The 27,934-nt window shown below is 41.8% G+C and overlaps 1 protein-coding gene and 1 long non-coding RNA gene across 2 annotated transcripts in view; both read left to right on the forward strand.

Annotated features, from left to right (window-relative positions):
* LOC309540724 overlaps nucleotides 1-27,934 on the forward strand; it is a 333,626-nt gene that overhangs the window by 70,853 nt on the left and 234,839 nt on the right. The window lies entirely within an intron of this gene.
* The window catches only part of NAA15 (N-alpha-acetyltransferase 15, NatA auxiliary subunit), a 33,097-nt gene continuing 5,248 nt past the window's right edge, over nucleotides 86-27,934 (forward strand). Inside the window, exons 1-16 of the mRNA XM_082237612.1 lie at nucleotides 86-363; nucleotides 7,834-7,918; nucleotides 9,923-10,027; nucleotides 11,338-11,495; nucleotides 13,153-13,287; nucleotides 13,782-13,935; nucleotides 15,131-15,250; nucleotides 17,570-17,665; nucleotides 18,462-18,568; nucleotides 20,037-20,109; nucleotides 20,809-20,978; nucleotides 22,185-22,337; nucleotides 23,031-23,159; nucleotides 23,959-24,172; nucleotides 25,079-25,272; nucleotides 27,237-27,345. Coding sequence (XP_082093738.1) covers nucleotides 310-363; nucleotides 7,834-7,918; nucleotides 9,923-10,027; nucleotides 11,338-11,495; nucleotides 13,153-13,287; nucleotides 13,782-13,935; nucleotides 15,131-15,250; nucleotides 17,570-17,665; nucleotides 18,462-18,568; nucleotides 20,037-20,109; nucleotides 20,809-20,978; nucleotides 22,185-22,337; nucleotides 23,031-23,159; nucleotides 23,959-24,172; nucleotides 25,079-25,272; nucleotides 27,237-27,345 — 2,056 coding nt within the window. The 5' untranslated portion in view covers nucleotides 86-309. The remainder of the gene's footprint in view (nucleotides 364-7,833; nucleotides 7,919-9,922; nucleotides 10,028-11,337; nucleotides 11,496-13,152; nucleotides 13,288-13,781; nucleotides 13,936-15,130; nucleotides 15,251-17,569; nucleotides 17,666-18,461; nucleotides 18,569-20,036; nucleotides 20,110-20,808; nucleotides 20,979-22,184; nucleotides 22,338-23,030; nucleotides 23,160-23,958; nucleotides 24,173-25,078; nucleotides 25,273-27,236; nucleotides 27,346-27,934) is intronic.

Genomic DNA, 27,934 nt, shown 5'->3' on the forward strand with positions numbered 1-27,934 from the left:
GTTAACCACGTGAACCGCCTGCCGCCTCGGGCTCGCTGCGGGGCCAGGGGTAAAGTGGGCGCGGGCACGGCGGCTGCGGAGGCCGCTTGGGGAGGAAGCGCCAGGAGGAGGAGGAGCAGCAGCAACAGGCGACGGCGGTGCTGCTGCTGCTGTTAGCCGCGGCGGCCTGGCGGGCAGTCCCTCCCGGGAGGTGGCGGCGGCGGAAGCAGCGGCAGCGCTCAAGCCTCGGCAGTAGGAGGGAGCTGGTTCACCGGCCCGGGAGCAGCAAGAAGGGCGGCGGCGGTGGTGGCGGCAGCAGCGGCGGAGACGATGCCGTCCGTCAGCCTCCCGCCGAAGGAGAACGCGCTGTTCAAGCGCATCTTGGTGAGTCGGGGTGGGGGGGACAGGCGGAGAAAGGCCGCCCGGCTCCTTCCCTCACGGGCTTGGGAGGCGGCGCCGCCGCCGCGCTCGCTGCCCCTCGGAAGCGGGCCCCGGCGGCGTTGCCCCAGGCCGTCTGCCTGCCCGCCTCTGGCTCGGCCTCCTTGCAAGAGGCCGGGCCCCGGGTGCCCCCCGCGCCGGGCGCCGCTGACAGGTGCCCCCTGGAGCTCGAGGGATTCCTCGTTCCAGAGCCGCCTGTGGAACGCGCCGGGCATCCCCCGCTCCAGGCGCGGCCGGGAAGAGATTCTTGCCTGGCGGGGGCTGGGGGGCGGCGGGGGTGGGGGTCTCGTGCGCCAGCAGGGTGTCCTAAAAATAGCATTTGCGACCGTGGTGGGTGGGGGAGGAAAGGCGCGCGGCTGGGAAGGGGCCTTTATCCAGCGGATCTGCGGGGAAGCTGGAAAGGCAGCGTTTATCATTTACGTTGGGGAGAGTTTCTCCAACTTGGGACGCGCGCTAAGGTTTTGTTCTGCCCTTGCCCTCCTGAGCGCGCGGGGCTTCTGAAAAGTGATCCGCGCAGCGTCTCTCGGCGATCGAGTTCAGATTCCCGGGGAACTGCACGCTCCTTTAAGAGGGTTGAGAATAGACCGCTGACGAACAGGGAGGGAGCAGCAGCTCGTGCGCGCTCTGCTAGTTCATGCCTCCTAATGTAGAATAGGCTTAGGGGACTCAGTTGTGCCACACGCCACTGAAAATAATCCTGTGTGTTTGTGTACTTTAAAAAGTGCAGAGTTAGAATGTGCATGCAACGAAGTAGTGGTAGGCAGAAACAATCCTACTAAGGGCTACTTTGAAGTAAGTCTCATTGCATTCATTTAAGGATACCTAGGATGCTAAGCCAAGTTGTCATAATAATGTAGTCCATACTACAATTCCAAAATAAAATAAAGATGATTTGTATAGTTCTTTTAGTCTGTTTAATCCTTTTATCAATAAGTAAGGGGGGGGAATACCTCCACCAATCTTTTATAGATCAGTTACTTTACAACGCAACACTAATGTCTGTTCAGATATAAATTCTATTAAATTCATTGGGGTTTACTCCCAGGCAAGTGAGATTAGGATTATACTCTTAATTGAAACAACTGGTGAAGTGGGCAACTGAAAACATTGTTTATGTGTTGGTTGGTTATCTGGTATGCTTTGCATTCCTAAATTATTTGATTGTCTTTGATGGCTCTCTGTTAATAATACCCTCTGTGGAACAATCTGTGCTCAAGAAACAACTTAGGAAAAAGAAATACTGAATTGTTCCCAAGTAGTTATAAGGCCTTGATATTAAAATGATAATTGTAAATAATACAGGGTGCAATCTAGCCATTGATTAAAGTGTTTTAAGTCCCATTGACTAGGGCAGAATACAGTTGAACACGTGCTAGATTGTGTCCATAGTATTGTAGTGTTCAAATTGTGTGGTTGCTGAGCCTACGGACTTGCATGAGTAGCACACTATAGCCTCACTGAAAGTAATTGGGGTACAATTATATTATGGACAACATGAAAACTGATAAGGAAAAGGATTGTGTTATCTATGTGATCTCATAAGTTACGCAGGTGAAAACTTTCATGGAATACCTCTGGTTGCGAATGGGATCCGTTCCGGAGCCCCGCTCGCAACATGAGCAGAACGCAATGCGCGTCTGCGTGGGTCGTGATTCGCCGCTTCTGCACCTGCATGTGACATCATTTTGAGCGTCTGCGCATGTGTGAGCGGCGAAATCCAGAAGTAACCCTTTCCGGTACTTCTGGGTCACTGCGGGACGCAACCTGAAAAGACGTATCCTGAACCAAACGTAACAAGAGGTATGACAGTACTTAATATGTTATACGTATACAAAGTAGCAATTTTATTTATTTGTTTTTATCCTACTCTTTGAATTGTTTAGAGTGGCTTAGTTTGAGTGCTTCCAGTGGTTTCTTTTCAGGCACCGATCCAGATCCGCACCTGCTTAATTTCAGTAATGAGGTCAAGTACTCCTGAAGTGTAGAACCTAGACATTACCATGACTAACATGGGGCTTTGAGCCATAGTAAAGCATGGAGTGATTATTGCTTCATTGTTGCAATTGGACGCATGCTTTTGGAACAACCAGTTCAGCATAAGATGAGGAATTTAATTCAATGTTCCTTGCTTGCCCCAGCTTGCTTGTGTACATTTTAACACTGTTATGCAAATGAACAGGTCTGTAAAATGCTTTTATCAAGCGCATTTAAGGGACTCACCCAGATTAGTTGTTATCCTCAGAAAGTGCTAAACTTGTCTAGTTTCTTATGCTGAGGTTTTCAGATGCATAGCAAATCAAATAAATGCAGCTATGCAGCTACATCTTTAGAACAGTTGCCACCATGCCAGTTTACAGCCAGGTAATGCCAGTTGCTTTTTCCCATCTAGATTACTGAACCTGTAGCTTTGCTTTCTAGGACTTTCTTTTATCAGTGCAATGTGTAGTTAACAATGGGATGAAAATGCATGTGTGCTCAGCTTCAAGAAACTGATGTTAGCCAATCCAAGTGGTCTGCTAGAAAGTGGAGCATGCTGTGCATGTGGGATGTGTGGCATAGTATTCTTACCCCACCTCCAAACCTTTGGCATACCTAAATATGATCAGCACACACCCCATAGCATGTATGCTTGGTATGTGTAATCTTTACCACTTCATATTTTCATAAGGTAAGCACTTCATATTTCACATGCATGCGTGTTGAGATGCACTTGCTATTGCCACAAGTAGGCATTAAAGCAAAGGTAAAGTGGTCTAGCGGGGCCCACTGCAGATTACTAATGAAGGTTTAAATGGGTTTTGAAAAGTATGCAGGCTATTTACAAAATAAAAAGGGCCGTGTTAGCTTTGGAAATTTTATACATGTCCCCATTTGCGTGTCACAGTAAGCCATAGTTAGAAATAAACTATGACTTACTGTAAATGTGCAGTGTGTTTAAACAAGTTTCTTAAATTGCACCTGCCCAACTCTGCCTTTTGCCAGTTGCAAGGGAAGAAAGGCATAGCACTAGTTTAGTTTCTGTTTCTCAAAACACTCCAAGAGAAGAAGCCATGGTTTGGTCGTGGCTTCCTTTTGTAGATTATTTGAGGAGAAATAAATCACAAGCTCTTGTTTGCACATAAACCTAAAACAGAGCTGTGGTTTATTGCCTTTCAGCTCAGCAAAGGGAGGAGTGAGGCATATGCCAATGGCTTATGCCAAGGGCTCATTCACAGTTACCCAAAGTTTGTTTCAGACTGTGGCTTACCATGATGTGTGAACCAGGTCAATGGTAGAAACATAAGGCAGGTGGGTGATCTTTAATAGGAAAGGCAAATATCCCACTAGTGTCCTCATAATTTTCTTTTGGTAGGCATATTTTCAATTTTTTAAATCTTAAATGAAAACTCTGGTATTTGGCGTCTCTCTAAACTTACCTGCTTGAATGGTGGTAAGTTAATTAGATACTAACTATTCATTTCCCATAGATAAGTAAGGATTATATAGGAATTTCACCTTCGGGTCATCTGTAGTTTAAGAAGCCTTATTGCTTTTAGAGCTCTGTATCATACCATTTATGTATCATTAATTAAACCAAGGCTCAAATCTCAGTTATAATTCCTTGCCAACAGATATCACTTCTAAAGTAGTATATCACCAGCTAGCATCCTCTGAAGAATTTCCAGTGTAAGAAGAGACTGTGTGGGCATTGGTAGGGTTGCCTTACACATTCAGAAGCTGAAGAGGCTGTTCTGCAGCTTACAAACTGATTAATAATCTTTAGCAACTTCCGTCTGCCTCCCTAGAGGAGATGGAAGACTCCTGCTTTCTTTCTGCTCTGTTTCCACAAACCATAGTTGAGATTAGCTTTGGTTAAGAGATAAACTAAACTGTGGTTAGTCTAAAGCAGAAGCTTATAATATCCTTGAAGCTGTTCTGAAGAAAGGGTGGTGGATATGATTTTAAGGCTTCATTGTTAAACTGAACTGTGATTTAGCATTATATGTGAACCTGGCCAATGAAAACTTATTGTGATTGGAAAACTTTGGAAAGAATGATTGAGACATTTGGCCTTCAGAATACAGTATCTCTCTTTTCAGTTTTTCTCTAAAAACTTTGTCATCAAGATACAAAACTACACAAATAAACTCCTGCATAGCTTTCCACTGATTTTTCATAAGTCCTTTATCGGTGTCACTGTGGATGCATGATTATATGCCTACTGCAAGAAACGTATTGTGTGTCACTATAGATCATGAATTTGACAATAGGTTCATGGTTAGCATTCTCTATAACTGATCATCTGCATTAACATTTCATTTTTATTGCAAGGAATTATATCTGTACTCTATTACAGTGGTGCCCCGCAAGACGAATGCCTCGCAAGATGGAAAACTCGCTAGACGAATTTCCTATGGGCTTGCTTCGCAACACGACAATGTCTTGCGAGTTCCTGCTGGGTTTTTTTTCCCTTCCCCCCTTTTTTCTAAGCCGCTAAGCCGCTTATCAGCTGATCCGATCAGCAGATAAGCCGCTAATAGCGCTAATCCGCTAATCCGTCAATGGGCTTGCTTCGCAAGGCAAAAAAACCGCTAGACGAAGAGAATCACAGAACGGATTCTTTTCGTCTTGCGAGGCACCACTGTACCTGCTTATCCCTGTACCCCTTACGCCAGTAGTCTTCGGTTTTTCAGACCCAACATGCAACATATGTTCTGCTTCTCATTTTTCTGATAGATGTCCATCTTTTTCTTGGATTTTCTCCTTCTCTATTCTTTTCTTGTTCTCCCCACTTCTCCATGCTCCCTGTTCTCTTCTTTCTCCTTCTGACATAATAGCATGCAAAACAAAAAAGGTAGTAGTGCTGCAACTGGTACAACCCACTTCAACTTGGATGTAACCAAATCCTCAAGCCACCAGTTGGTAGATTAATGCTTTAAATAAGTTTAGATTAGCTAGAATCAAACTGGTAAGCAACCAGTATAGTGAGCCTATGCACTGTGGAAATTTGCACTAATTACTAAGTAAACTTCGAATGTCTTGTTTTCAAATATTGCCTGTAGCATCCTTCCTTTCATAATAGCGCTGATAACTTAAACAATTTAGCAGAAATAAGCTACAGTCACCTGATCACTGCATGAAAAAATGTAGAATTTAAAACATGCTTCCCAGTGCATATATGTAAAAGGGAGTGTGGCACAGTGGTGTGTGATGGCGTGGTTAGAGTGTAAAACTATGACACTACCTTGAGCTCCTTGGAGGAAAGGTGAAATACGGTAAAAATGCAATAATTAAATAAATAAAAATGTTTACTCGCATTCAGAGGTAACAATGACCATAGGGAGAATCAGCACTATTTGTATATTTAGTAGTTTGTTTATTTGCAGAATGGTTTTGAACCCTGGAGTTAGAAGTAAAATGCCCTACATACAATATATATATATGAGCTAGCCATAGACTATGCTGCATAAACCTGGTTGTGCAACATTGTGCTAGTACATTAAATGCCTGGTGGTCTGAATGCCTTTTGGAGTTGATTATTGAATTGAAGGGCTATTTATATATATGGAGAGCAAATTAAGTTGATGACCACAGTTATCACTAGCCCAAATAAAGGTGGCTGTTCCCTTCTCAGTGTTCATATTGCTCCTTGGTATATCTGAAGTGAGTTAAGAAGACAATAGTCTCAATGTGGTTGTTATCTTGTGTAGACATTTGGAAACATGGGGCTGTTTTTCCAGCTCAGCATGACACTTTAGGACACACCCTGGAGAGTCACTGATAGAATCTGTAGGATAGCTCCCTACTCAACAGAGTAATGAAGCATCTTAACTAGATTCAAGTTATTGCTGTTTTGGCAAAGCAAGATCAGTCATAGGCAAGACATTAAATGTTTATGGATATAATTATTATATAGGTCAAACTTCAATAGGAGTGAAAGTACATGGAATTCAGCCACAGAGTATCTGTATATGCAACCTAAACTGCAGGTTTGGCTTCAGCTGCAGCATCAGTTCACTATTGCGTTGATAATAGCCCAGATGACTTGCGCTGCTACAGCCAGAAGTTCTTAATAAGGATGCAGAGAGGTGGTTCAAAGGGTACTCTCTTGGGAAAGTGACCTTCTGAATTCTGATTGTGTAAACAAGTTTATAGCTAAGCTACAGGAGCAGCTAATGGGCTGTTCTTAATTTAGCAATGTGAAGAATAAATGACTTCCTCCAGCAATAAATTCCTTATTAATGACAGCTTATTAGAGAGATGATACTCCATGGGGTGTTATTTCTTTTTCTTTTTCTGCCCTTATATCTAAAAAGACAAAATTGAGTATGGGAGTAAAATCACAACACCCCATTTCTCAAATTTCAAAGGCAGCTTGTGATGAAAGAAACCTCCTGTGCCAAACTGTTGAGCATTGAGCACTGTAGATCTTTTATACATTAATTCTAATTAAGTTTTATAATACATAGACAATAATGTTCCTTTTGGGCTGAAGAACTATTGATAGTGCCACAGATGGACTTCGATTGATTCAGAAAATGTGGAGCTTCAGAATGATTTTGAAATTAACTTAACTATATTGTGAACAATGAACAAAAATTTGTACGGAGGGGTTAAAACTTGCAAAAAGTTGGGGGCCAGGAGGGCAATTAACAACATGAAGTTAGGATTCTGGCGGTGACTCATTCTCTCTCTCCCCCCCCCCCATTCCCAGGTTTCTGATTTGGACTTTGAATGGTGAACATAATGCTCTAGGATATACTTTGCTTATTTTGATTCTCCTTAGTTTTCAGAAAAATGAAATCTTCAATCACATTCTGCGATGAAAGCAAAACTTGTGATGTAACTGTCAAGAACTTTATGATATACCACCTGTGTAATAAATCATTGGGCTTTTAACAGTGAATTGCAATGGGGCAAGTCATTTTCAGGAATAGACTAGGAATAACTTTCTTCTTACTAATATCTATTTATCATTTTGCTGAAGAGTTTGGAAGAATCATGTTCTTTACTCCTGAAATTTGTTTCTCCCAACCTTTAATTGTATACAGAACACTTGTGCTAGGAACTGTTAACAAAAGCGACTAATGGGATCCCTCATGTTTAAACTTGCCACCCTTCAAAACTAAGTTATATCCAACAAAATATTTCCATGAGTGAAAATTTTTAGCTCACACAAAGCCACTTCCCTCCCTCTCCTGTCCCTGTGAACAACCCAAATCTGGTTTTCTCAGCCCACTCCCCAAGAGCAAATTGGCTGGATGTAGAGGTGCACAGGAGATGGAGGGGAAGTTCTGCCGCGTGAGCAAAAATTGCTCTGCTCATGCAATGACTTGGTTGGATTCATTCTTGCTTGATAAGGTTAGGGGTTTATGAGTGTAGCTTATTTCTATCACATTTGTTACAGTTGCTTTGGATTTTTTTTTGTCTTTACAGAGGTGTTATGAACATAAACAGTACAGAAATGGTTTGAAGTTTTGCAAACAAATTCTTTCCAATCCAAAGTTTGCAGAACATGGAGGTGAGTCTTCAGACTTCTACATAAAGAAGTACTGGTTCTGAACATGTTAAGTTTTAAAATTGGCTTATATTTATAGTTTGCCTCATCCTTATGGTTTGGCTTGGGTAGCAATATATGTCTACAATTCAATTTGAATTATGAAATTGAATTTTTAAAAAACTTCAACCTCATGCCAGTCATGAAAACAAAGCCCAAATCAAAAGGCCTTTTGAAAAATGGCCAAAATGATTTTGGCAAGTATACAAAGGTATGTAATTGAAGGCAATTATTCTCCTATGTATTCACATTCATGATATGTTGGAACATTTCTTAGACTTGTAAACTGCTAAGAAAAACTGAAAGTGGTAGTAGATGTGATGGTGACAGAACTGCCTTGAAACAGCATTCGGCACTGAAATACAGAAAGTGGAGTGGGTGATTGCATATGGAGAAGAGACAGGCCCTGAACCATTTTTCAGTCTTGCCTACATCCCCACAATCCCTTCTCCCTGGTTGCTATTCTAACTGAACTCATTTCTGTTTTCAAGGCTTGTGGGGTGGGGGAGGGTGACTTTGGGAAGAGGCTGTATGCTAAGGCAGAACATGCCACTTTCTTAGCTTAGGGACATAGGAAGCTGCCTTATACTGAGTCAGAGACCATTGGTCCATTATGCTCAGTATTGTCAACACTGACTGGTAGTGGCTGTCCAGTAGTATGGGCAGGGGTTTCTTCTGGCCCTAACTGAAGATTCCAGGGATGGAACCTGAGGCCTTCTGCATGCAGCAGGTCATGTTGTACCACTGTGCTTAAAGTCCTTCTGGCTTAAGATTGCCCCACGTAATCTTTGTGTGTATTTGAACACACACAAAGCCAGGAGGGAGGCAGAAGAAACAAAAAGGATGCAGAAATTATCAGTGCTAGCTTTGAATGTTTATTGTAGCGCAACAAGGTTTGGAATAAGTTCGTTCTTCAGGAGTTATCTTAAACTTATTGAATCAGCTTATACAGATGCTGTTGCCTATCTGGCACTATCTGAAGGAGTCCTCCTCTCCCCCACTCCCCACACCTAATGTCAGTTCCATGATACAAATTGACCCTTTGCCCCAAGTTGTTATTAGCTGCAGAGAAGAAAATGGGCACTAAGTAATTAAGCACAGCAGGTTTAGGGATGGAGGGAATTGTATTGGGATTCTATGCTGAGGAGCACTAGCTTTATTTATTAACTGAATATACCATCTCATGAAATAAGTTCTCTTGGTGGCTCACAAAACAGATACAACAATTAAAATGTAACATAGAACAATAAAAGCAATTAAAAATTAAAAGCACAATTAAAATACAGATTTAAAAACCTGTGGGTGATATCCAGAGTCACACAAATAGACTCTAATCAGGCATAGGAGTTCTCCTTTCTCTATTATCCACTGTTTTCCCAACATCTGCTCTAGATAGTCTCCCAATCTTTGAAAGCCGACTTTGGGGTGTGTGGTTCTGCTACAGATGGACACTTTGTTGTTTTCATCCTAAAAAGATTGGACCATAAATATTCTTATCCCATTCTTCTCTTCCACACAAAACATGCCCTATCCCATATTCCAATTCTTTTAATAAAAGAATTTATGGCACAACATCCAGTCACAGATCTCTTGTGGAGAGATAAATTGGTCCTGAGATCCTGCACATTTGAAACAATTAAGATCCACTGAAACCTGCCAGTCATAGTACATACAGTTACCCTTCTGGGAATCTACTACAAATAAATGTTCAGTCAGTAAGGAATTATTTGTTTGAACAAAAACTAAGGGAATCTTCCAATAGAAAAGGGATTTGCTCTTAAAGATGCAGAAGCACTTCTGTGTAATAGGCATATCCCGGCTTTCAGATTTATAGAATTGGAATTTAAAACAAAATCTACTGATAGAAGTCTCTGCTACCAGTTTCTCTGTTCATAAAACTTCAAAATACCTATTTCTATTACTATGGCTTGACGCAGCTGGTAATGATTTTTTTCTTTTTCCTTTTAGAAACCCTGGCTATGAAAGGACTAACGCTAAACTGCCTAGGTAAAAAAGAAGAGGCATATGAATTGGTGCGAAGGGGCCTACGAAATGACTTGAAGAGTCATGTCTGTATCCTTTTCAATGTGCACATTAGATCGGCAAACAAAGAAAATGATAAGCAATAAAAAATAAATAGAAAACATTATATATAAACTAGAACATATAATGTACCGTATTTTTCGTCCCATAGGACGCTCCGTCCCATAGGACGCACCTAGTTTTTTTGGGGGGGGATAAAGGAATTTCCCCCCCTTTATTCCCCCCCAAGCAGGTCGGGGAAACCAAGCAAGGACGAGGAACAGCGGGATGGCGGCGCTGCGCCTCCCTGCTGTCCCCCGAGCTTGTGGGGCTGGCCGATGTCTGCCCGACGCGAGGGGCGCTCTGCTTCAGGGCGCCCCGCCCGCCGGACAGCAGGCTGCTATCCGCAGCGTGGGGAGCCCTGCGGGGAACTCCTGCAGGGCTCCCCACGCTGCGGATGTGTTCCCGAAGCGCCGGGTGCTCTGCTTTCAGGGCGCCCAACGCTCCGGGAAGCAGGCTGGTATCCACAGCCTAGACATCCCTGCGGGACCTCCCACAGGGCTGTCTAGGTTCTGGATGTGTTCCCGAAGCGCCGGGTGCTCTGCTTTCAGGGCGCCTGGCGCTCCGGGAAGCAGGCTGCTATCCGCAGCCTAGACATTCCTGCGGGACCTCTCGCAGGGCTGCCTAGGTTGCGGATGTGTTCCCGAAGTGCCGGGCGCTCTGCTTTCAGGGCGCCCGGTGCTCTGGGAAGCAGGCTGCTATCCGCAGCCTAGACAGCCCTGCGGGAACTCCCGCAGGGCTGCCTAGGCTGCAGATGTCTTCCTGAAGCCTGGAGAGCAAGAGGGGTCGGTGCGCACCGACCCCTCTCGCTCTCCAAGCTTCAGCGAAAGCCTGCATTCGCCCCATAGGACGCACCCAGATTTCCCCTTCATTTTTGGAGGCGAAAAAGTGCGTCCTATAGGGTGAAAAATACGGTAGCTTCTCCCTTCGTATTATGTATTTCTTGAAACTTTTTGAACAATTATATTACCGCCTTTGGAGCAACCATCCTAGCTTTTAGTCCATATTGTACCTTACTAATTCTGTTTACAGACCATATTCAAGTGAGTGCCTGAACAGCAGAGCCTTAGATATATTTGGGCCGCATAATTAACTGTATTTAAGTGCTGACTTGTAATACTCCGAGGAGCCTTACACATATTTCATTGTAAGTATTATGCTAGTTTGTATTGGTATACTAGTTACAGGTTCCTCTAGCTGAGGGGGGGGAAAGCATTTACAGACTTGGAAATAGTTGAATAGTTGAGTTGTTTCACATTTTCAATTGTTGCAAAACGGATGACCTTAACTGAGGTTTCCAGGTTGGCATGTCTATGGCCTCCTCCAACGATCAGACAAGAAATATGATGAAGCCATCAAATGTTATAGAAATGCACTGAAATGGGATAAGGACAATCTCCAAATTTTGAGGGACCTTTCTCTGCTACAAATTCAAATGAGGGATCTTGAAGGCTACAGGGTAAGTCAAGATCAAGCTTCAGGAAGGTTTTACAAGTGCAGTAACTCTAAATAGTTCTTAAACTATGAGAAGTATGAGAGAGCAAAACCTTTTCGCCTTGCTTTCTACCATAATAATTTGGTAGGGATTTTGTTGTTGCTTAGTCGTGTCTGACTCTTCGTGACCCCATGGATCAGAGCATGCGGTAGGGATTTAGTTGACTACAAAATGATTTCACATATAGTGCTTTCTTAAGTGCTTAGAATAATGCACATTTCTGCTTGCTGACTTGTAGAAGAACTAGGTTCAGATTATCAAAGACAAGAGTCGTAAAATTGTAGAGTTGGAAGGGATACTGAGGGTCATTCCATTCAATGCAGGGATGTCAGCTACAGTATCCATGACAGATGGCCATCTAACTGCTTAAAAAAACATCCAAAGTAGGAGTCTACCACCTCTTGTGAGAGTCTGTTCGACTGTCAGAAAGTTCTTCCTGATGTTTAGTTGGAATCTCCTTTCTTGTAACTTGAAGCCATTGGTTCATGTCCTGCCCACTTGAGCAGGAGAAAACAAGCTTGCTCCATCTTCCATGTGGCAGCCCTTTAGATATTTGAAGATGGCTATCACATTTCCCCTCAGTCTTCTCTTACCCAGGCTAAACATATCCAACTTTCTCAACCATTCCTCATAAGGCTTGGTTTCTAGACCCTTGATCATCTTTCTTGCCCTCCTCTGCACATGTTCCAGCTTCTCAATATCCTTCTGAAATTGTGTCAGCCAAAACTGGATACAGTGGTGCCTCGCAAGACGAAATTAATCCGTTCTGCGAGTCTCTTCGCCTTGCGTTTTTTTCGTCTAGCGAAGCATGGCTATTAGCGGCTATTAACGGCTTAGCGGCTTTAAGAAAAAGGAAACAAACTCGCAAGAACTCGCAAGACGAAACGTCTTGGGAAGCAAGCCCATAGGGAAATTCGTCTTGCGGAACGACTCAAAAAACGGAAAACTCTTTCGTCTTGCGAGGCATTCGTCTTGCGAGGTACCACTGTACTGTACTCCAGCTGTGGTCTGGCCAAGGCAGAATAGAGTAATACTATTACATCTCTTGATCTGGAAGATCAAGATGGTTACACTGGTTCTGCCCAAAGAATTGCCCACCTTTTCCCTTTATAATGCAATCCTAAAATAGAGATGGCCTTATTTTGTCTGGATTGTTTGATTTCTAAAATGGTTTCTTAGTTACATTTCTGTGTCGTAGTTCAACAGCTGTTCTTCCTAGTGTCTTTCTTCTTAGAAGCCTGAGATGTTAGTGAAGTTGTCAAGTATTAGTATTTTGTGCAAGTTGCAATTAACTCATCTCATTGCTGAGTTCCACACAGATTTAGTCATTATCATCCTTAGCTGTGTTGATGCCATAGTTGATAGTGCTCAGAATTTACTACAAAAAATATACTAGTTCTATATTAGCACCATTCAGGTTTCTTTAAAAACACAGTCTGGAATAGTCACATTGATCAAACTATTTTTCAGAGATTCTGTATGAAATGTATGTGAAGGTTTTTATATGTTGAAACCTTAAATTTTGAACTCTTGTCATTGATTTCTTGATTAATACTGTTGATTTAGTTTTGAATCCAGAAGACTGGAATGTGAAAGCTACCATTTTATTACATTTATGCAGGAAACTAGGTATCAGTTACTTCAACTTAGACCTGCACAGCGAGCATCATGGATTGGCTATGCGATTGCTTATCATCTTTTGGAAGACTATGAAATGGCAGCAAAGATTTTGGAGGAATTTAGGAAGACTCAACAGGTATCATGAAAAAAACAAAACCAAGTCTGTATATAACTAAAATAATCAGAATCGAAATGGAAGAATAAAATATAATATTTTGTGTGCCTAAGGGGCTAGGTAAAAACATTTACCTATCAGACTCTCCCTATGGAGCTGACGGTTGATGTCATCTATCATCCAAAAGTAGAAAACATGCATGGATTGAGTATTCCCATCCTTCCATAAGTGATCATTTCTTTCAGAACTACCAATGCCAACCATGTGTTTGGCTGGTACATGTGCTATCTTGATTCAGCAAAGGGCTATGTTTGGGAGATTGAAGAGCCACATACAGGTGGCATCACCAGTTCAAAATCTCCCTCTTTTTTCTATACATACATGGGTCACATCTGACAATCCAGATGGTCAGCCCTTTTCTCCCATACAGGTCACCATGATCAGTTTATGTGGGGTTTTGGTTGCAATGTTAACATTAAAAGGATGAGTACTGAAGTGTTTTCTTACCTATGCAGACATCTCCTGATAAAGTAGACTACGAGTATAGTGAGCTGCTCTTGTATCAAAATCAAGTCCTCCGGGAAGCAGGACTATATAAGGAAGCTTTGGACCATCTTAGTACCTATGAAAAGCAAATCTGTGACAAATTAGCTGTTGAAGAAACTAAAGGTAAATGAGCCAATAGGATTCTCTTGTTCCTAAGGCTGTTCTCAACGAGAAATATTAAATGAATAAGAAATAAGTTGCCTTACAATTACTACATAATAGGCAAGTTCAAAGTGTACTATATATTAATTTGGTAGTGCTATATATTTTTCTAAATGTTAAATTAATAATAGAGTTGATTCTTTTAAAGGCTGTCAACAATCTGGTAAGTGGGTGTGACTTTGTATTGTAACCCGGAAGCAAGAAAAATTGGAGGCAAGCTGGCCTTAAGTCTTGAACTTAATTGAATATATTATACAGTAGTACCTTGGGTTAAGTAGTGGGAGGGACAGGGGTGAAGAGAGAACAGAAATGCTTGCACTGCTGGAATGATTTGCTAGCTCTATGTTGAATATCTTTCGTAGAATTCTTGATGAAAGAGCTGAGTCTCAACAACAAAGGGCAGATGTTCTCATACAAGTGCACTTTTCACAGATAACATACACAAACAATAGCTATATTTTGCAGCAGAGGCCATCCTGCAAATAACCATCTTATCAGGAGGTCCATTCCACATGCTACAGGCATCGAGACTTTCAGTGTGGCAGTGCCTGCTCTTTGGGACTCTCCTATTTGCATATCAAACAGGCGTCTTTTCTGTATTTTTTGGTGCCTGCTAAAGACATTGCTCTTTCAACAAGCTTTCTAAAATCTTTATCCCAGCTGGTACCTGTCCTGAATGTGAACTGATTTTCCATATGTGGTGGTGATTTAAACTTTCTATATTTTTTAATGTTTTGCTGTTAACTGGTTTTATATATGTAATGTGTCATTTTATTGTAATTTGCTTTGAGATGCCCCAATGGAAATGATTCATAAATGAAATTTAATAATAATTGGCTTAAACCTTAGCAGGACTATATTATATATTGTTGCTGTTACTTTCATCTCCTCCAGGCCTCAAAAGTACAGAATTCAGCATCTTCATATTCCTTGGTTGTATTTTTATTTCTTTTTAAAGCGTATTTCAGGCCTTTCTTGCTTTGAATAAAAATTTGGAACATATTGTAGTCTGTGTGCCCTTCACACAAAAGTATATTAGGTTACATTGGTGCAAAATATGATAGCAAATCTTGGGGGCATGCAGGGGGTGAGGGGGAAAATATGTATATATTAAATACCCTCTCGCGATTGATTTATAACTCTGCATTTTTAACAGGCGAACTTCTGTTACAACTCTGCAGGCTGGAAGAAGCCACTGAGATATATAGAGGATTGCAAGAAAGAAATCCTGAAAACTGGGCTTATTACAAAGGTTTAGAAAAGGCACTCAAACCAGGTAACAATATAGCTTGCACCAAGTTAGGTGCGAACCTGTAAATAACAAAGCCCTTATTTGATTTTATATGTGATAGGAGCATATATTTTGTCATAATCCTCAGTTACTTTTCACAGCAAGCTGAATTGCTGTGAATTTACTTTCCTTTTTGAAGAAAACTTGTGTATGATGGCTGAGAAGTGCTCTATGTGTAAGTGTACACACAAATTAGTGATGGGAGACGAATTCATTTTATGTAGGCTATGCTTCAAGAATTGCAGTGTATTTTGAATTTCAGTAAAAGTGAGTTAATGTACATTTCTTTCTTTATTTATGTCTCACTTTTCTAAGAAGTTCATAGTAGTATAAAACTGAGGCCAACACAACTTTTTCAACATTGCATATTTGAGTTCTTCAGGTGTGATCAGGTTGGTTCTTGTCTACATCGATGATGAGGGGGAACACTTGGAACAATTCAGTCTATGCACAATGTGATGATTGTATTCATAGAATTGTAGAGTTGGGAGGGACTATGAGGGTCATCCAGTCCAACCCCCTGCATTGCAGGAATCTCTTGCCCAGCGTGGGGCTAGAACCCATGACCTTGAGGTTAAGAGTCTCACGTTTTACCAACTGAGCTATCCCAGACTCAAAATCCACCACTGCTTTTTAAGCTCATAGATTTGTCATTCTTTGGAAGGGGGTATTCATATGCTGGTGTGTTTTGAATTTAAGATCTTTTTCTAAAATTTGCAGTAGCGGAGATAGTGGAGGGCAGAGTTACTGGAGCGGATGGTGAACAAGACAGTTCTGCACTTGCTCTCCATCTTGCCCACCCTCCAATCTACGGTAATCAGGAAGGTTTACCTGCTTTACCCTCAAGCATGCTATTGCTGAATGCCAGCTCAGCCAAGACAAGGAGTCAATTGTTACTGGCCCCCTTGTGCAAGAATAGATCAGTCACGCTTGTGCCACTGAAACCTGGTTGGATGAAGTGGGGTGTGAGTTACTTTTCCCAAATATATTCTCTAGGTTTCAAGGCATGACACCAGTGTACACTTGAGGGACAACGAGGTTGTTTGAGCCTTAATGATTTGCTCCCCTGCTCAGGTATCCTGTTGAGCAGGTAGCCAGGATAAAGTTTCTGCAGCTGGTGTTGGGTACTCGAAACATGGCCACTACCAAACACTCTTCCTGCTTCAGCTCTGAGTGTAGTATTGAGGACTCCGAGGCTGATTATTTTCAGAGACTTTAGCATTCCCACTGAAGATACATCATTAGGAGGTAGCTCAGGATTTGATGGCCTCCATGACAACTTTGGGCCTCTTTCAGTTTAAATTGTTAAGCACATGTGGCAAGACACACACATGGCAAGACACACACATGACTGGTTTTCTTCATTGGACAGGGAAAGGGTGATCTGTGGGGTAAGGCCTACCTTTTGTCTGGATCCCTGCCCATCCTGGCTGTTGAACTCTGTCAGAATGGAGCTGTCCATGTGGGCCTTGGAAGTTGTGAATACCTTCTTGAGGGATGCAGTTGTCTCTACTGCCCTTAGAGCGGGACTTGTTGAGAAGCCTAATTTAGATCTTTTGCCCTGAGAGATTATCGTATTCTTCGGCAAGGCGGCAAAGCAAATGGTGACAGGATAACTTCAGTCACTGTTGGAAGATCCTGTTCAGATCATTTCCAGTAAAACTTCAGGCCTGGTTTTGGAACAGAAGCAGCCTTTTCCCATTGGAAATGTAGGGAGAGAATGTGATCCTATCAGTTCTTCTGGAACTCTTAAGCATCTTTCAGTACCATTGGGGGGGGGGGTCCATGCCTGCGGGTGGATGCTGTTTGTGTCAAGGGACGTTATTCCTGAGAATAAGGTTGCACTGTTAATGTACTGTTGATGTACCATTTGTGTCAGAGGAATAACTTGAAGGCAGCACAATCCACAATCCCTGCATGATGGCATGCAAGCCAAAAATTATTTTGGTTTCTTCTTTTCAGTATGCCATCTGTCACTTGTACAATATGTAGTAATGGCTGCCAACTTGGACTGCTTTAAAGGGGGGTTAAGACAAATTCATGTGAGAATGTCCCCCCCCCAAATACTCTCATGCAGTGTAGGAACCTGTTTTTTAAATATTGCAAGAGTGGTTTACAATTCGGCATGTGAAACCTGTGTAAAGGGGGAAAATGCTACTACTCAAGCACCAGGAGGATGAAAAGGGACACTCTGGATTTTGTCCATGGAAGTTACCCAAGGGAATGTAGTTTCAGTTACGTTTGGAATCATGAAAATTATTGGCCACCTTAAAAACCCAAATGCCATTTTTTTTGTTCTTCTAGCCAACATGTTAGAACGGTTCAAGATCTATGAAGAAGCTTGGACTAAGTACCCAAGGGGACTCGTTCCAAGAAGACTGCCATTGAACTTTTTGTCTGGTGAGTTGCATTTTGGCAATTAGGAGAATGAGTTACAAGATTAGAGTGCCTCCTTTTCTTGCTTCATCACCTAGAAATTGCATCAAAATTTTGCTTTCTTTTAGCCAGCTTTAAACATTAGAAAGCATAGTTCCTAATTCCTGGTTACTTTTCATATCCTGTCTCTATACTGCAGCTTTTCCCAACCTGTTGCCTTTTAGCTGTATTGGACTCTCAACTCCCATTAGCCTGAGCCAGCACTGCCATAAGTCAGGATGATTTGATTTGATTATTTAATTTCTATACCACTTAAAATATTAAAAAAGTGGTGTACAAAAAAATGAAGCAACAACATATAACTCAAACAAAATATTACAAAAATACGCGGTTACAAAATGTTTACATATAAAAACGTTACATTAATACAGAGTTACCAATATATAGAAATCAATGCCAGCTCACTTTCTTTCTTATACACCGTCCTTCTCAGCCTCTGGGTTCTCACCCAGGGTCTAGCATGATGGGAGTTGTAGTCCAAAACTTCTGGAGCATACCAGGTTGGAGAAGACTGAGCTGTTGTTAGAGTCACAAATGCTTCAATTGGGGCATTGTTGAAGTGATTGGCAGAGTTGTGTTCCGGTTCTCCACCCCATAGAAATGTAGTGGCAAAGAGGAAAGTTCATGCACTGCAGGAGATATTAAACTTCGCCTTAATTTAGCCTAAGAAAGAGAGTGATTAATGTAGCACTTCATTTGACTTAAACTTTTTTTTTATTTGCCAGCATACAAAGTAACATTTGTGACATTTTTCTTGTAGGTGAAAAATTTACGGAATGTTTGGATAAATTTCTGAGGATGAATTTCAGCAAAGGCTGCCCACCGGTCTTCAATACTTTGAGATCACTATACAAAGATAAAGAAAAGGTCATTATAACATCTGTGTGCTTTGCTTTTTAATGTTCTCTTAGAAAAGTCCATCAGACACTAAGCGTGTATCATTATGTTTTCTTATGCTGAACAGGCCTATCTGGAACCTTAAAAACTGCTGTAGAGATTCACAGTAATGTGCTTTATAAATGTTAATTTTCATAGAACCAGGTTAAGGATGTAAATTTGTTGGGGATGGAAAGACTCTGGGTGAAGCAAGAACAGATGCATCGATTTCCATGATCCCTGCAATGTTCATGGGCTAAAATCTCTTTACTGCCAGTGTGTTTACAGCTTCCCCAGAGGGCCCTAAATGCATTCCCAGTCTGGGACGTAATCAAGCAGTATATGTGTGCATCTGAAATATGAGTACTTGTGAACTGACTGAGCCCTTGTGTATAGGGAAGTAGAATATGAGCTATAAAACAGACCCCTTACATGCTGAAACTTAAATGATGATCATGATGGGCTAGTTTCGCAAAGCTATGATATGTGTTTTGTAGGACTAGGTAATTTATTCTTGATTACAAGTTAGGCTTCTGTTGAGATTCTGTGGTAAACTATTGATTAATGTCATACCTTGAAAAGTGCAGTGCAATGTTATATAAAGTAACTGCTGTTAACCTATTGGCTGCAATTAAACTGTGAAGTATTTTCTAGAAATACAGTGGTACCTCGGGTTAAGTACTTAATTCGTTCCGGAGGTCCGTACTTAACCTGAAACTGTTCTTAACCTGAAGTACCACTTTAGCTAATGGGGCCTCCTGCTGCCGCCGCGCCGCCAGAGCACAATTTCTGTTCTCAACCTGAAGCAAAGTTCTTAACCTGAAGCACTATTTCTGGGTTAGCGGAGTCTGTAACCTGAAGCGTATGTAACCCGAGGTACCACTGTAGGTTCAAGATCTGGAAGCTCCTTTGTCAAATATGGGGCCCTAGTTGTTAGCCTAGTGGCAAGAGAACGGTTTAGAAGGATCTAGTCCACTTTGTGGGATGTTTGGCTGCGGCCTAGCCCATCACTTCTTGAGTAGGAAGTAAAGCAACACTCCTGTAAAAGTAGTTACTGACCAGACTCTTATGTGGACAGAAGATTTCATTCTTCCAATTCTGATTTATACTTCTACAGTCATACCTCGGGTTGAAGTAGCTTCGGGATAAGTATTTTCGGGTTGCGCGCTGCAGTGACCCGGAAGTAACTGAGTGTGTTACTTCCGGATTTCGCTGCATGCACAGACGGTCAAAATGACGTCACACGCATGCACAGAAGCGCAACCCACGCACATGCAGACGTGGGTTGCGTTCGCTTCTGGATGCGAACGGGGCTCCGGAACGGATCCCGTTCACATCCAGAGGTACCACTGTATTTATGAAGTAGGACTTTATGGAGATGGGTTTGACTCTGAATTTGCAGTCTGCTGAATTAAACTACTAATAGGTATTTTATTTATTTGTTGTCTTGTGTCTATAGGTGGCAATCATAGAAGAGCTAGTGGTAGGTTATGAAACCTCTCTGAAAAGTTGCAGATTATTTAACCCAAATGGTGAGTGCCATTACTATTACTATTCTGTAGCTAGGAATAAGCTCCTCAAGAAAGCAGTTGGGATGGAGAATAGGCATCAGACAATCCATGTAGACTGGTTTTCACCTGTACCTCCCATACCTGTTCCTGCCCATAGTTTCCTCTATCACAGGCTTCTCTAGTCTTGGGATCAATTGAACTCAGGGTGTGCCATAGCCTACAGCCTTGCATCATACGGGTAGAGCCATATTTGGGCAGCCAAGCTCATTCTGCTCCATGCTTAGACGGCAGTGGCTTAAATGAAGGGTTGTATCACTCACATATATTCACATTCAGCACCCTTTCTCCATGCTGCCGTGATGCAGCTGAGCTGTGGAGCTGCACCTGGTGACTTGGGCCTGCCCTTCATTCCTTTGTTAGAGCTGCAGCTTCAACACAGAGTCCTCAGCCCAGCTCACATTAAGATGTGAAGTGTACACCTCTAGTTAAGTTATATAACCTGATATGCCATACTCTTAAAGGGAAAAATGAGAGCATGAGCATGAATTGGAACAGTTTAAACCATCTGTATCTTAATAAGCTTCACAGACCAGTCCACCCCCTTTCTATATAATAGCTTCTCAGCAGTCAGTAGCAAATAGCATGCCATTGGGTTTTTCCTTGTGCAGCTTACTATAAAATGGAAAGGGAAAAAAACCCTGTGAAATTTCCTCCAAATAGATGACGGTAAAGAAGAACCTCCAACGACTTTACTCTGGGTCCAGTACTACTTGGCACAACATTATGACAAAATTGGGCAGCCATCCATAGCTCTGGAATATATAAATGCTGCAATAGAAAGCACACCCACCTTGATAGAACTCTTCCTTGTGAAAGCTAAAATCTATAAGGTAACTCTTTTTATTATTGCAGCAGGCTTTTGCCACGTAGCACTCCCCTTCTTGATTCTTTTTCATCCTTGTATTTGGAGAATGAACAGATGATTTGGCTGTCGGTCAGGGCTCATAAGAGCCCTGCTGGATCAGCCCCAAAGCCTCTCTAGTCCAGCTTTTGGTTTCCCAACCTGATGCCTCTGGGAAGCCCACAAGCTGGACAATTGGGCAAAATTCCTCTCCTGATTCTGTTTCTCAGCACTTGAAAATCAGGGGCATGTTACCTCTGCTCCTGGAGGTAGTATATAATCATCATAGCAGTGTCTGGCACAGAACTTCAGCATCAGGATATCTGGGTTGTTTTCTTTTTTCCTTTTTTAAAAATCCAGTCTCTGCTACCATCCGTACAGCTGCTGCTAGCACCAGTTGTTCTACTCATCATGGTTGTAGAGAAGAACTTGGAAATGTGTCTGACAGGGATTGCAAGTCAGAAGAGAACTTGGCTGCTCTTTGTTGTAGAGTGGGACTTCAGTGTATCATACAGCATGCTATCTTTCTATTACTCTTTTGCTCTATTGGCCAATGATACCCAGTCTCCTGGTACTTAAGCCATGCATTCAGATACCAATTTTAGAGGATCTGGATGCATTTCTCAAAAAAAAAGGGGGGGGGAGAAGGATAACTGGTTTTTAAATAAGAAAGGATGGCTTAGATGATCTAGACCAGGGTTTCCCAAACTTGGGTCTCCAGTTGTTGTTGGACTACAGTTCCCATCATCCCTGACCACTGGTCCTGCTAGCTAGGGATGGTGAGAGTTGTAGTCCAAAAATAGCTGGAGACCAAAGTTTGGGAAGCCCTGATCTCAACCAAGGGTAGCCTGTGTGGTGCCCTCCAGATGTTTTAGAATACAACTGCTGCCACCTTCAGCCAGCATGGCTGGTTGTGCATGATAATGGTTGAAGTCCAGAGCATTGGACCTTGATTTAAGTTATAATCCTACGCACAGTTACTTGGAAATAAACTCCCTTGAGCTTTGTGACCTTTGTTTCAGAGTAAACGTAATTGTATTGTTAGGGTTGGGATTTGTTTTCGGCCTGTTGAGAATGGGAAGCAGTACTGAGTATGTTACTTGCCCCTTTCATACTTTTATCTTTGCATTGAATTGAACCTGGCAAACTACAGTTTACTGCATTATCCAGCTTACTTTTGTCTTGTCTTCTCAAGCATGCTGGAAACATAAAAGAAGCTGCAAGATGGATGGATGAGGCTCAAGCTCTGGACACAGCGGACAGGTTTATTAACTCCAAATGTGCAAAGTACATGTTGAAAGCCAACTTGATAAAGGAAGCAGAAGAAATGTGTTCCAAATTTACAAGGGTTTGTTTGACTTACTGTACTTTTTAGCTTACTGTGCTCTTCGTAGGCCATTGCTTTGAACAGTCCTGCATATTCAGTTATTAAAAAGAGTTTTAGGGGTTACTTGGATGCCAAAGCATGGGATAAAAGTATGTAAGTAAATCAGTGTCTGAATTGGGGGTAACTAGCCCCCTCCAGGTGGTTTAGACTGCAACTCCCGTCACCCAAGCTATCATGGCCAACAGTCAAGGCTGATGGGAGTTGAAGTTCACAGCATCCAGAGGTCACCACAGCTGGTTACTCCTGGTCTGAAGGAAGCTGTTATTGTCATTAAAGTAAAGCATTTCAGTTTCTAGATGAGGTTTTTCCTTTTATTAACGTTGACTTTCCTACTTGTCCCCCAGTCACAGCAACAAAGCAGTTCAGCGTATACTAGAATGCCCCTTTTGACCTTCTTGCACATTCAAATTTTTGAAATTCACATTTGGACACAGTATTGATGTGTTGTTTCTTGTCTGTTGCACTTGTCTGCAATGTTGGCCATACTATGTAAGCATGTTTTTCTTGCTGTAAGAAAGACGAAAACGTTTTTTAGAAATACCTTTCAGAGTCAAAATATTGCATATTCTTTTTAGTTAACTGTATATTTATAAGCTGAATATTTGTAGCAGCTTGCCTTATATTTATTTATTTATTCTATTTTTTCCTTTCTAGGAAGGGACTTCAGCAGTGGAAAACTTGAATGAAATGCAGTGCATGTGGTTCCAGACAGAATGTGCCCAAGCTTATAAAGCAATGAATAAATTTGGAGAAGCACTTAAAAAATGCCATGAAATTGAGAGAGTATGTACCTGATGACCAATTTAATATTTCTTAGTGGTCCGTTCTCGGGAATCAAGTCTGACGAATCTCTTAAGTGTATTGTTCTGAATCTCAAGAGTATCTAAACATGGGCTGTGCTTTATCTCTCATTATACTGCTTAAGGCCATAATTTATAATGCGTTCAATTCAGACATAACACCAAAACATAGTTTGATGATGGAGAAGAATCTGTGGGACCGTACGTTCCATTTCCCTATTCCCCTGTCACATTCAGGTTTCCTTCCCCGTGTTTTTGGTTTCGCTAACCCTAGCTTACCATGACATTTGAATTTGCAAAGTACAGTTTCCACAGTTTGCAGATCCACTTCAAACCTTGTTTGGAATCAAAGACATCATTTAGATAGCATGGAAAACTACAGAAAAGAAGAGGAGAGCATGTGAGCCTATAGAGAATGTTCCTCATTTGCCAAACTGCTATTCGAAATTGCCTCTGATTTGACACTAGTTTTTGAAATACGTTCCAATGTAAGACTGCTGTATGCAGTGCTTGCATAATGCCATATCTAATTTGGCCTTCAGAGTTGCAAAGGTTCAGTCCTGGCTTGCTACGAGCCTTTTGAACTAGAGATACCAGGGACTGAATCATGACTTTCTGTCTGGTTGTTGTGCATGATTCATCACTGAATTATGGCCTCTTTATGCTAAATTTTGGGTTCTGCTTGATTGTGTTATCAGTGCTTCTGTTTATGGTTCTGAAGTTTAGTTTTGGAACTTTTCTCGTACTTCCCATGCTTACTAAATAACATGATATTTTGTTAGCATTTTGTAGAAATCACAGATGACCAATTTGACTTCCACACATACTGTATGAGGAAAATCACGCTTCGATCATACGTGGACTTGTTGAAGCTAGAAGATGTACTTCGACAGCACCCATTTTACTTTAAGGCAGCAAGAATTGCCATAGAAATATACTTGAAGCTTCATGATAACCCCCTGACAGATGAGAACAAAGAGCATGAGGCTGACACAGGTAGAAGTTGCTTCTAGTATTTTATGGCTCATTTCTCACGCACTGTTAAACCACACTTTAAAATAAACTATGGTTTAACACACTCAAGCTCCTTGCTCCTTCCCTGCTCCTCACTGTACCATGTGGGAAAGGAAACAAGCCAGAATCTGGCCGGTCATAATGCTTGTGGTTTGTTTGGAGGAACAAAGATTGGCCTTTGCTCATGGTTTGCTGGAGAGAAACAAACCATGAGACCAAGTTTGCACATCGCAAAGCAGTCTTGTTTCCCAGCTTGTTTCCTTCACAGAGCAGCATAGTCAGGAGCAAATGAGGAGTAAAGGGCTTTTGCAAGTTGAACCATAGTTTATTCTAAACTATGCTTTTTGTATATACTGAGCCATATTGTCCTTTTGTGTCATTTCCATTGCAATGAGACACAAAATTGGTGGGGGGAGTTGTGATGCTGTAAAAGGTGAATGCTGTGCTGTGCTATGCTTGCTTGCTTTTTGTATTTTTTTAAATAAAATAAACCAGGTCAAAAATTTAAATATATAGTTTACAGTTTAAGGAGTTGCAGTGTTATATATTGGCCATCCAATAACTTTTTTAAAACATCCTAACTATGCATTCACATGGACTTCATATTCTGAAAATGTACAAATTAAGGGTTCTGCTTATTTTCTTGATCTTCTGGGATAAGTTACAAAATGTATCTTGTGGCAATCCAAGTAGTTCTGGGTGAGGCTGCATTATAGATAAGCCACTATGCCTTTTCTAACGGAAGTCATCCAGGTTTGGGCCATGATTTGGAATTTGAGAAGACTTGTTTAGGAAATGGTATTAATAACCTGAGCTGCAAGAATCTAGGGTTTGTTATTTTTAAGGAATCGTTCTATTCATAATCAACAAAGTATTTTTTCTGTATAGCAAATATGTCAGATAAGGAGCTAAAGAAGCTACGTAATAAGCAGAGGAGGGCTCAGAAAAAGGCTCAGTTGGAGGAGGAGAAAAAGAACGCTGAAAAAGAGAAGCAGCAACGAAACCAGAAAAAGAAGAAAGATGACGACGATGAAGAAATTGGAGGACCAAAGGAAGAGCTTATTCCTGAAAAACTAGCAAAGGTATTGAAACTTGGGAATGTAAATTGTGTTTGAGCAACCATTTACACAGAACTATTTAAAGAGACTCCCACACAAAAGCATATCACTCTAAAAGTGACTCTTGCATGCTGACTCAATCAGCAGCTTCTGTCAGGGCATTTTCACAGTTGTTGTTCTGTTGCACTGACGAATGAAACCAGAAACAACTGAATCATTTGTGCTTCTTCAAGTGCTTTGAATATGAACCGCTTCTTGGGGCAGGTGAGACTCGCTTTGTCAAAACCCAAATCACTTTATTCAGCCCCTTCAACTGCGTTAGGGAGTTCCCAAAGGGAACTGGTGTTGGGCTGTGCATGGTGCGCTCCAAGCAGGAGGACTTCAAAGCTCCTTTCAAAGGGTATTACAGGCAGCAGCTGTCAGCTGATTGGTGTTGTCTGTAAACTCCTTTTTGGCTCAGCTTCGACTTTACCTGCCTCATATATAGCATCATCATGTAAGTGGGCATGCCTCTGTGAAGATGAGTTTGAGGGCCAAATGTTGTGCTTTATCAGCATTTGAATTGGGTCCATATAAGGACACATACACCTGTTTTATCTGGGATGTATGAATGAAGGCCTTATATATTGCAAGGAACCCAGTATAGAGATAATGCACATTTGCTCCACCTGTGTAGCCCAGACCTTAGTGACAGGGATATCTAGTACCAGGAGGCCAGATTTTGCTTAAAACCACAAGATTTGTATGCAATTCTTTACTTTTGCCTGTAGAAATGAATAGCAGCCACTTATACGGGATATGGACTGTATTTGTTGCCAGGAATACCGTATTTTTCGCTCTATAACACGCACCTGACCATAACATGCACATCATTTTAGAGGAGGAAAACAAGGGAAAAAACATTCTGAATGAAACAGTGGATGTATCATTTTTGTGCTTCATACTGTGGCCACAGACATGTGATCTGATGGTGAATTTGGGCTGACCCAATGCAAAGATCCTGAGGACCCATGTGGATCCATGCTTTGTAACCACGTTTTTGCACCATTGCAGCCCCAGACAACAGTGGGTGCGTGATTTGGGGGGGCAGGCTGTAGCCATGGACATGCTATGTTCTCTGGTGGTGAATTTGGGGGTGACCCAATGCAAAGATCCACGTGGATCCATGCTTTTTAACCACATTTTTGCACCATTGCAGCCCCAGGCAACAGTGGGTGCATGATTTTTGGGGGGCAGGCTGTAGCCATGGACATGTTATGTGCTCTGATGGTGAATTTGGGGTGACCCAATGCAAAAATCCTGAGGATCCATGTGGATCCATGCTTTGTAACCACATTTTAAGTGGGGAGGGAAGGAAAAACACAGAAGGGCTAAGAATGCAGGAGTGGGGTATAAGGGGAGGGAGGAAAGGAAGGCAAAAGTTTCACCCACGCATCCACCCAAGCCAGCCAGCTCTCCCTCCCTCTCTCTCTCTCTCTCTCTCCCACCTGCATGTTTTCAGCAGCACCGGAGCACAGAGAGGAAGGAACGGCACTCTGCTTTGCCCTCTTCTTGCCTGGAGGGGAGGGGCTTTCCCTGCTCTTTGTTCCGTTTCAGCAAACACAGCAAGGAAATAGAGAGGGCGGGCAGTAAGACCCTGAGGCAGAATGCAGGAAAGCACCCACTTCCTCTTTTCAGGTTTCCCTTCTCCCTGAAGCGCGATTTGATTTTTGCCTAATTTTTCGGCTCCAGGGACCACACATTCGCTCAATAACACGCACAGACATTTCCCCTTCCTTTTTAGGAGAAAAAATCTGTGTGTTATAGAGAGAAAAATACGGTAAATCTGCTCCTTGCCTCTACTGACATTGGGCACTAAGAATGAAAGAGTTCTAGTTTCTTCATTGGTGTTTGTCAGGAAAAGCAGTGTTTCTGTCTGACAGTTGTTCTTCTGAAAAGTCCTCATGCAACTTTTTCCTGTTTTGTCACCCAAAAAAATGTATGTTTAGGTTGAAGCTCCTTTGGAGGAAGCTATTAAGTTTTTAACTCCGTTGAAGAACTTGGTGAAGAACAAAATAGAAACCCATCTTTTTGCCTTTGAAATTTACTTCAGGAAAGGTAAGTGGAAGGTAGAATGAAGTGGAAATACACCAGACTGGGCCTTGAGATGGAGTGTTCAGACACCTTCCCCACTTGGGTATCAATTGTAATGAGTTGCCATTATTTTCTTAGGAGTTCTTTTTATAAACAAATAATCCTCTTGTAAATAAGTTGAGAACCCTGCACAAAAGATTACAATTTTTTTCTCTTGCAGAATTGTTTTATGCATTGTTTGTGATTGCCAAGAGCTTGAGGACTCCGTTGGCCCTAAGGTGGTCTATATCAACAAATTTTGATTGTCAGAACTGACAGTCTGGAAGAAATGTTGACGTCCGGTATTTAGATTACATTAAAAAAAAATCTAACTCTCTCACTGCTTGGCATTTGGTATGCAAGCTAAAAGGCATTGCTGCCTCTTGTAGTATGTCAGGTTTATGAGAAAAAAATAGTAATCTTTATAAAACCAATAACTTTCCAGTATTAGCCATATAAAGAAACAAAAAAAAGAATTTCCTAAACATACCATAGAATGATTAAAATATTTCACGAAGCTAAGTCTAGATCAAAGGCCCTGTACACATGGGGACACCCAGCCAGATGGGTGGGG

The sequence above is a fragment of the Podarcis vaucheri genome (genome assembly GCF_965113315.1).
Source record: "Podarcis vaucheri genome assembly, chromosome: 9".
Taxonomy (NCBI): Eukaryota; Metazoa; Chordata; class Lepidosauria; order Squamata; family Lacertidae; genus Podarcis; species Podarcis vaucheri.